A 9707-nucleotide genomic window follows, 5' to 3' on the forward strand; every position below is an offset into this window, starting at 1 on the left:
CTTAGTTCCTAGATTAGCTGCAGGTAGCTGCGTTCAAGACTTTGGGTCAGTGCTAGAGTTTTTTTGTTTCTTTGCTTGTTTGTTTGTTTGTTTTAATTCCCAATCCTTTCCTTTAAATGTCATGCTTAAGAACCAGGGTGTAGTTTGCCCTCCCATTCTCTCCCAAGCCTCCATTTGGATGTTCATCCGGATTCCCTCTCTCCCTCTTTGAAGGAGGGAGGGCAAGTGTGATGGAAAAATACCCAGTGCTCTCTTGAAGATCTTTGTAACTGGAGTTGAAACAGGAGACCTGAGATGAACCCTCAGTATATGCATTAAGCTTAGTTCATAAGTAAAATGCTTCCTAGAGGCCGAGATAATAACAAAGCTCATGGCTATTTCAGTCTTTAAACCACTATTGCATTGTAAGATGCCATCTCAGTCTCTTCTAAATGTTTGCTTTAGGAGATGTACTGTGGGTGTTTGTCCTTCTGCAGTGGAGAAAACCTGAGAGCCTTCGTAAAGGTGACTTTTGAAATAAAGCCAATCAGGAATAAAAGGTTAATAGCACACCTCACATCAATTTAACCCTAGGGTCCCCCCCCCCCACTAAAAGGTGTTTGGAATTCTATTTTCACTTCGTTCTCAAGTGAAGTTCGCTGGGCTGGGGGGGGGGGTTCCAGAGGGGAATTCTTGGGTCCTGAGGAGGAGAGGCCACAACGTCAAGTGGAGAATCTATTTTGTTTGGTTCTTTCCTAAGTTTCATTTGCCTTCCTCTCAGAAGAAAATGTTGGCAAAATTAAAACATCTGTAATAGACTCGGAGTGGTCCCAAGTTCCGAGCTAAAAAGGTTTCAAGAAGGGAAGGGCGACTTCTGCCACCCCACACCCAATTGGCTGTTTTAGAGAGGACTTTTCCAACCTGTCCCATCCATACCACTGCCAGTCACTCTGCCAGCATTGACATTAGGCTTGGTCCCTAAACTGTGTGGAAGAGGACTCATCTGGCTTATCTCAGCCAGTCTGCTGGGGGGCCAGAGAAAGGGACAGCTAATATAGACCTTGACATTCTACCAGATTTTAAAACCTCAGTATTTCTGGGGCGAGGCACCAGAGTTGCTGAATGAATGAGAACATGGAGGGGGAGTATTTTATTTTTAGGGACAATTACAGCCTCTGCGAGAGACAGGTCCTCAAGCTTCCTGTCTTGAGCAGAGCAATCCAGCCTATCTCCCAGGGCTCTGGATTTCCCGAATGGCCTCTGCTGTGGATCAAACACAGAGAGGGGAAAAGTCATTTCTGGAACTCTGGGGCCTCCAAAGTTTTAGAAGTGGCGGTGTATCTGGCATTTGGGGTGGCAGAGTGGACACAAAGGTATCAGTTGACCCAAGCCCTGCAGAGTGCAAGCATTTGAGGGAGGAGACCTCCTGGAGAAGGAAACCCTTGGCTGAGGCCTGCTTTCTAGGGTTTAGATGTTAGATGCCCAATGACACACCCTCTGCCCTTCAGGTGCGGGTGCCAACATAGTTACTTAGTGCTCAGGCCTCAGAAGGATTCCCTCCAAGGGAATCACACGGTCTTGCTCTCAGCGCTGGGAATAGGAGCTCGAAAAAATATTGGAATGATGGAAAAATCAAAGCAAGGGCGGAGCAGCCTGAGTCGCATTGGAATGGAGACTTTTTGGGGTGGGGTTGGGGGGGGGAGAGAAATGTAGAACTCGAGAAGGGTAAGCTGAATCAAATTCCTGCTCTGTCATTTTTCTCCCAAGTAATGACCTGCGCAAAATTCAATATGACCGAGCGAACTGCGTGAGCATATTATAGTAACTGCCTGCTCGTGGGGGAGGCCCGGAGAGGGGTGAACCGCAGGTCACGGCGTCTAAAAATTATTAAAATGTTCGAGAGCCTCGTGACGCGCCTAGCTGTTTAACAAAGACTGCCAAAGTATGAGATTAATACGAAAACTTGCTCTTCAAAAACAAAAACACACCAAAAAAAAAAAAAAAAGGCTTTTTCCGGCCTCCGAGGGGGCCTGTGGTTCCTCTGCCCGCAGTCGCGGTTCGGTTTTCCGGATACACAATAGTGGACGGGAGCGAGCTCCGCTGTTGCTCAGCGGGCCACGGCCGGTCGGCTAGAAACAGGCGGGGAGCGGCTGGGTGAGTATTCTTGCCGGCTCAGGCCCTTGCTACGCTCAGCTCGCTTGGGGTGCCCGGACCCTCTGGGGACTGGCCTCAGCTTGGCCCTCGGTTCCTCTCTGTTTTCCTTGCAACTCGCCTACAAAAGGTGGATGATTTTTCTGTGTAGGGGATAGGCCTGTGATGGCGGAGAATGGGTGGGCTGGGCAGTGAGGGGTCACACTAGCAACCTGTGGCTGCCCGAAGAAGGCGGCCAAGTAGCCTTTAAAGGACCCAGAGCAGGACCCAGAGTTAGGGCACAGAACGTGCACAAGCCCCTGGCTCTGCGTATTTTCATTGTTAATGTTATTGTTGTTGGTATTCTAGGCGTAGAGAGATGAGGCTGCCTCTAGCTACGGGGAAACCTGTCCTGGGGGTTGCTGATAAATCCTGTCTTCTGACCCTGGCGTCTACACAGGGAGGGAGTGTGGAAGGGGGTTGCTGCGCCTTGGTGGGAGGGCAGTTCTTGGTGGCTCTCCAGTTCGCAAAAGCGAAAATCTCTGTGCTCAGGCCCTAGGTTCAACCTTACCTAGTTTTTTTTTTTTTTTTTTTTTACCATCTCTCTATCCCTATTCCTTGTCCTTGGTGCTCTGGAAACCTGGGCCACATCCCTTGCTAAGTGTAGATCAGCAAAGTGGAGGCTAGCTGCTCTCTGAACCGGCAGATGAGTTAGACCGGTATCCAACAGACGCTAGTTGAGCAGGACAGGAGATATGGGAGAGGGGAGGGGCCTGGACATTGGAGTGGGTCAGGGTACCTCTAAATGCCTTTTGAGAAGACTTGGTTCTTGCTTGATGCTAGGATCAAAGCAGCACACTTTGTCTATGGGTGACCAAATTGAACCCTGTCTTTGATGGAGATAAAAACTACAATGCGTTTTCTCTGTCTCTCTCCAGTTAAGTATGAGTCTGGCCTACTGGGAGGGCATTGGGGTTAGAAGCCAAACCCAGAGGCCAACATTGCCGTGCCTAGATATATGAGGTTTAACAACAACAATAAAGAAGGAGGTCTCTGGACCCAGTTGCCCGCAGGTGGGAGCTCTCCTGCCCGTTTGCCAGGGTTCCTGGTGTGTGCCTGGGTGGGGTTTGGCTTGTTCATGAATGTTCCAGAAACCAACAGTGTTGCAATGTAATCAGCAAGGACAAAAGTATTCTTGCAAACCTAGGGAGCGAGGTGGCCAGGAAGATTCTGTGGGACACACTTTGCCCCCAGCTGGTCACAGTTCTCCAGGTCTAAGCTCCAGATCCTTCTAGCCCAAGTTTTCATTCTTCAGTTTAGTAAATCATCAGTTACTGGGAGCCTCAGGAAGTTCGCTCAGAAACTCCAGAATCTTATTTTGACCTCACTGCCAGCAACCCAGGCAGGTGGATGGGCCCAGTTAGTGTACCTCTAGACAGAGGATCCTTGCTTGGGGATAAGGCGTGGGTAGTGGGGTCCTTCTCACACCTCTACGAGGATGTCCCCTTATTCCAGCCTCCAGGAGGTACAGGGGGATATGTGATGTTGGGAGGGGCCTGAGCATCATCTGGCTGCAACTTTTATGGTTCCTCATTGCCCTTCATTCGGAAATGAACCGCCTTTGATCTTTTTCTCAGGTTGTAAACGGAATTGCCCGTCATTAAATATGGGGGGGGCCATCTGTTGGGTCTCCCAGCATTTTTCTTCACAGCTGTTTCCCTCTCTTTTTACCATTCACTTTTTCCAAAAGGACTTTTATTACACCCTCCTTCACACCCAGACACCTCTCCCTCCTCCCTTTGCTTTGGGAAATATCTATATATGCGTTTGATCACAAACTAAAGGCTGTGGGGACAAGGGAGGAGCCGATTTGGGGTTTTGTATTTTTTCTTAAAAAAAAAAAAAGTCATGGGGGAGGGGCGGGGCTGAGGGCACCCAGAAAGGCCTGATTCTGACTTCCAGGCAGCCTCAGGATGACCCTTTCTCCTTTTGTGCTTAGCTAATGTTTACATCTAATAATTCATGCGCCACCGAAAGTCGCGAGGCGGCCACGAGGTTCGAGTCCCTTTGCCCAACAGCTGCTTTTATTTTACGTTATTTTATTTTTTGACTAGAAAGTTGTAACCCCTTGTAATCCCAAGAACGGACCCACAGTGATTTTTTTTTCTGATCCCAGGGCTCAAATTTAAAACAAAACGAAATAAAAATGAAAACATTCAGATCACACCCAAAAGAAGAACGCACGGACAGTAAGAGAACTGGAAATTTCCTGGGCCAAGAAGACCTGTCTGTCTTCTGTATATACCCTGTAGATCCGAATTTGTGTAAGGAATTTTGTGGTCACAAATTCGTATCTAGGGGAATATGTAGTTGACATAAACACTCCGCTCATTTTCTTTCCCAGAAGAAAAATAGATTGTTTTCTAAATGAGGATAATCCAGTGACTGGCTTCAAGAAGACTCATTTTCTTTTCCTCCCTCAACTGATTAGGGAGAAAACTCATCTACCTGAGGTGTCCCCATGTCTGTCTGCCCCTGGAAGCTTGGGTCCCTGTTCACTCAAGAGGTTGATGTTACTGGTGTTTTAACATTTATCCTCAAGCCCCAACCTGCCTACTTTTATTCTGGGTCCAGGGGGCTTCATTGGAAATCTTAAGGGGGGGGATTGCTGGCGCCTGCAGTGTGCAGAGGCAAAGGAAATTTGCTTTTCAAACGGATGCGGAGATCGCTATTTCGTTGGGTTCAAGACAAGATGTAACTGTCCTGAAAATGTAAAGTTACCCATGGGTGTTCTTGTGCGTGTGTTGTTGGTGGTGGCATCACGGTGAGGGTTCTTTTACTTATTATTCAAGGATGTGAAATTTCTTTCTGCCACACTGACAGAGGCGGCGGCTTTAGCGGCACTCAGGACTCGTGGTTAGCATTGCTTCGATGAATCTGGAATTAGCAAATTACTATTCAATTGGTTTTCGAAACTTGGACGTCTTGTTTCATTCTATCTTGTATCTTTAATGCGGGAAGTCAAGCCCGTTTCTCTGACCTTGGGCCTTGTGGGTTAGAGGGAGGGAGTGGTGAGGAGGACAGACTGACGGACACAGCGAAGCTCATAGTGCAGCTAAATGAGATTTGGGAGGCGAAGTCTCCCCGAATTAGTGCGCGAATTTCCTATCGATCCGCTCGCCTTTCCATTCATCTCTGACAAGTCCCTCCGCACACCCGCCCTCTAGCTCCCGACGCCTCCTCGCTCACCTCCTACCCCTCCCCATCGGGCTGCAGTGAGAAGCCCCAAGCTCAGCGCCCCTCTGACCTAGTGGGTACCCATTTCAAGAAGGAGCTCCCTGGTCAGCCAACCACTTAAACCCCCACACAGCGACACCCTCTCATCCTGGGGAGGAGATGGGGCCCTATGGGAGGCAAAGGACAGTTGCTGGAGGTTAGGTAGGGCAGGGGTGAGGGTTACACCCGAACCCCAACTTCTGAGGGATGTAGGGATTGGGCTCTATCCAGCCCCTCCAAAACAGGCCCTCCAATCTTAACCTGCTCTCTCTTTCCTAAGCTCATCACCCCTCTCTGCTGTGGAGAAAGCAAGGCGAGGAGGGGGTCTCCCCTCAGGAGCCCTATGTAAATCCTGGTGTTGGGTGGGTGGGGAGGGGTAGAGAAGGGGAAAATAAACCTCTTTGGCTGGAGTAGGGTCCGGGTGAGCAGATTTCCTTATCCGGGAATCGCAGGCCGGGTGGCCATTGGCTCGGAGGATCACGTGGGCCTCTAACTTTGTTCACTTGACAGTAAGTAGGAGGGCTTTCGGAAACAGGAAAACGAGTCAGGGGTCGGAATAAATTTTAGTATATTTTGTGGGCAATTCCCAGAAATTAATGGCTATGAGTTCCTTTTTGATCAACTCAAACTATGTCGACCCCAAGTTCCCTCCGTGCGAGGAGTATTCACAGAGCGATTACCTACCCAGCGACCACTCGCCGGGGTACTACGCCGGCGGCCAGAGGCGAGAGAGCGGCTTCCAGCCGGAGGCGGCCTTTGGGCGCCGGGCGCCGTGCACTGTGCAGCGCTACGCGGCCTGCCGAGACCCCGGGCCCCCGCCACCTCCGCCGCCCCCGCCGCCCCCGCCACCGCCCGGGCTGTCCCCTCGGGCTCCCGTGCAGTCAACAGCCGGGGCCCTCCTCCCGGAGCCCGGGCAGCGCAGCGAGGTGGTCAGCAGCAGTCCCCCGCCGCCTCCCTGCGCCCAGAACCCCCTGCATCCCAGCCCGTCCCACTCCGCGTGCAAAGAGCCCGTCGTCTACCCCTGGATGCGCAAAGTTCACGTGAGCACGGGTGAGTGCGTGGGCACCCCTTCCCCTCCCACCCCAGGCGCTTTACAGTGAAGGGACCTCCAAGGCATGTGGGGGAGGGAGCTGGGGGAAGCCAATTGTCCCCGCTATAAACTCGCCATTGCCAGAGATTTACGGTCTCCTGTTTTCAGAGCCACATAATTACATCGCCCATAAATTTTTATGGCCTAGTGGGCCCTGCGCCTTTGAAGTCATCCTCTTCTTCATTCTCCCAGTGACTTTTTCGCCAGGGATATGCAGTCCCAGTAAAGTTGGAAGTTGGGGAGGGGTGTGGGAGGAGGGGAGAAGGAGGAGGAGGAGGAGGAGGTAGAAATCCGTATTTAAGCAGAGAGTTGAATCAACTTCCTGTATTTCTTTTTTTGCCCCCTTTCTTCCAATCTGGTACCTTGGCTGGAGAAGTGGGCAAAAGTTTTTACTGAGGGGAAGGCGCTGCTTGGAATCTGAGCAGTGAGGGTGGGGACTAAGCCCCGGAAAGGTCTAGGGCAACACCCCTCCCACTCCCACACTTCATTCTCTCACCCGGGGTCCTCAGGCCAAAGAGTGAGATGAAAATCTTTCCAAGATTCCTCACAGTGCCCCCTCCCCCAGGCAACAAGGACAACAACACAGCTCTCCAAAAGTTTGAGGCTTTTTCTTTTCTGTGTGTTCCAATGTCTTCCTTTTTCGATGGCCTCCCTCCAAGATGAGGTAGTGGGAGCTGGAGGCTTGGTGTTAGCTGGAAGAAAGAAAGGGTTTTCCCTCCTCCCTTTCGGGGGCAATAAAACTTTCTCTTTCTCCCTCTCTCTGTGTGTGTCCAGTAAACCCCAATTACGCCGGCGGGGAGCCCAAGCGCTCCCGGACCGCCTACACTCGCCAGCAGGTCCTGGAACTGGAGAAGGAGTTTCACTACAATCGCTACCTGACGCGACGCCGGAGGGTGGAGATTGCCCACGCGCTCTGCCTGTCCGAGCGCCAGATCAAGATCTGGTTCCAAAATCGGCGCATGAAGTGGAAAAAAGACCACAAGTTGCCCAACACCAAGATCCGCTCGGGTGGTACCGCGGGCGCAGCCGGAGGCCCCCCTGGCCGGCCCAACGGAGGCCCCCCTGCGCTCTAGTGCCCCCCAAGCAGGAACTCGAACTTGGGGGGCGGGGGGGGACTGCGAACACCGAAGGGGGTATGCGGGGTATGGGAAGGTCCCCAGGCTTGAGCCCAGAAAAACCTATCTACCCTACCCCCACTTTATCTATAAGGAATAAACGCAGAGAAGGGGGGTAGGGAAGCCTTATTTATAGAAACGACAATAGGGAGCCGGGTAAAGTCCTCCGGAAGCAAGATTCGAGTCTCTTGCTTTCTTCCTTAAAAAAAGAGAGAGAGAGAAAGAAAAGAAAAAAGAAGAAAGAAAGGAAGAAAGAAAGAAAAGGAAGAAAGGAAAAGACAGAAGAGAAATGGAGAGGCTTTTGCGCCTGGCTTTCAGCTTTGGTGAAGATGGATCCATGTTTCATCTTTAATCATGCCAGGCCTCGGCCCATCTGTCTTGTTTACTCCGCCGAGGAGAAGACGAGCTTCGGTGGCGACCATTACCTCGACACTTGGCTAACAAATGAGGCCGGCTCGGCCGCTGCCGCTGCCTTTGCTGCTGCCGCTGCTGGACCACAGCCTGGATTTTCTTTCTTTGTCCCTTATTCCTGACACCCAGCGAATGCACCCTCAGACTGCCAGATAGCACAGTGTTTTGGCCACGGTAACAAACACACACACACACATAACTTTCCTCCCTGTCTGTGCCCACTTTGGGGTGGGGGTGGGAAGACCGCTCCCCTCCCTTCCACCATAGACTTAGAAGGGGAAAAAGAAGGGAAGCGAGGGGTGGTCTGCACAATGTGGGTTCCCAAATCTGAACCCAAGAAATAAATGAAGAAAGAAAGAAAGAGAAAGAAAGAAAGAAAGAAAGAAAGAAAGAAAGAAAGAAAGAAAGAAAGAAAGAAAGACACCCAAGAGAGTCTTCTGCTAGAAGGTCCAGCCAGGCCTGGCAGGGTGAGGGGCAGTTGAGTTCTGGGAGCTGGGCAGTTCACAGTAGTAGAGCCCAGGCCTTCTCTTAGGTTACAAATGAATGTGAAATTAGGAAATCAAATGCTGTGGCCCTCCTACTCTGGAAGGACAATGTTGCAGAATCCTCTCCTGTTGTTACCATTGTTGCACCGTTTATTATTATTATTATTAATATTATTATTATTATTTTATGTCGTGTGTGTCCTCTCTCCTGTTCTCTTTCTGACATTCCAAACCAGGCCCCTTTCTACCTCTGGGGCTGCCTGAGCCTAGAACCTTTTGTTGGTGTGAAAATTTGTGTCCTGTACAGAGTGACAACAGAAATAAATGTTTGGTTTCTCGTGACCATCACATCGTGGTTTTGTTGGAATGTTGAAGTTAAGGGTGTGAACAAGCGACCCCCCCCCCCCCAGTGTATCTGTCAAGCACCCTAGTGGGTATGGCCTTAGAATTAAGTTTGTTTTCTCTCTTCTCTTCTCTTCTCTTCTCTTCTCTTCTCTTCTCTTCTCTTCTCTTCTCTTCTCTTCTCTTCTCTTCTCTTCTCTTCTCTTCTCCTTTCTCTCTCTCTCTCTCTCTCTCTCTCTCTCTCTCTCTCTCTCTCTCTCTTTCTTTCAAAGCTCCATTGGGAATTTCTCCCTCAGATGCTTCTAAGTTGTGGAAGCTAATTTGTTTTTCCCTTTGGGGTGGATGTGTTTTGTCTTAGACTTAAAAATTTTCCCCAACCAGTTCAAAAAATGGATCACAAGGATTGGGAGGGCTGATTCCAGTCCCCAGGGTGTGTGTGTGTGTGTGTGTGTGTGTGTGTGTGTGTGTGTGTGTGTGTGTGTGTTTCATTGTAGGACACCAGAGGCTTAAGTAGGGCAAAGTCTTTCATATCGGGATTTATTTGTCATAAGCAAATAAAATGCAGTTAAGCTGTCTCCTTCTAGACAGACCGCTCTTTGGTTATTAAAGTTCGAGAGAGGACTCCACAAGGCCAGCCTCTTTCCTCCCCGCAATAAGAAGGTATCGCTTTCCTTTGAGGTGTTTAAGGCTTTAATGAGTCTAATTTTTTGCACAGATGTTTCTGGGTGTTTGCAGGGTTTCTGAGTATTTTTATATTACAAAGGAACTAGCCGGTGCCATAGCTCAAACTCTGACAAGCAAATAGATAATCAAGAAGACAAATGGGCTCTTTTGTGAAGCCCTGCTCCTGTATTAATTTTCATTTTCTTTCTCATAGTA

At 50.0% G+C, this 9707-nt stretch overlaps 1 protein-coding gene and 1 non-coding gene across 2 annotated transcripts; both read left to right on the forward strand.

Annotated features, from left to right (window-relative positions):
• Window positions 1-4390: 4390 nt before the first annotated feature.
• On the forward strand, window positions 4391-4500 carry Mir10a (microRNA 10a). Its single transcript, NR_031814.1, has one exon. It is a non-coding gene; the product is annotated as a microRNA 10a (primary transcript).
• A 1271-nt stretch (window positions 4501-5771) lies between these two features.
• Window positions 5772-8354, forward strand: Hoxb4 (homeo box B4). The gene is made up of 2 exons (NM_001100787.1): window positions 5772-6435; window positions 7250-8354. The coding sequence occupies exons 1-2, from the start codon at window positions 5982-5984 to the stop codon at window positions 7546-7548; spliced, it is 753 nt and encodes a 250-aa protein (NP_001094257.1). The 5' UTR covers window positions 5772-5981; the 3' UTR covers window positions 7549-8354.
• Window positions 8355-9707: the final 1353 nt, after the last annotated feature.

Source organism: Rattus norvegicus, chromosome 10, assembly GCF_036323735.1.
Source record: "Rattus norvegicus strain BN/NHsdMcwi chromosome 10, GRCr8, whole genome shotgun sequence".
NCBI lineage: Eukaryota > Metazoa > Chordata > Mammalia > Rodentia > Muridae > Rattus > Rattus norvegicus.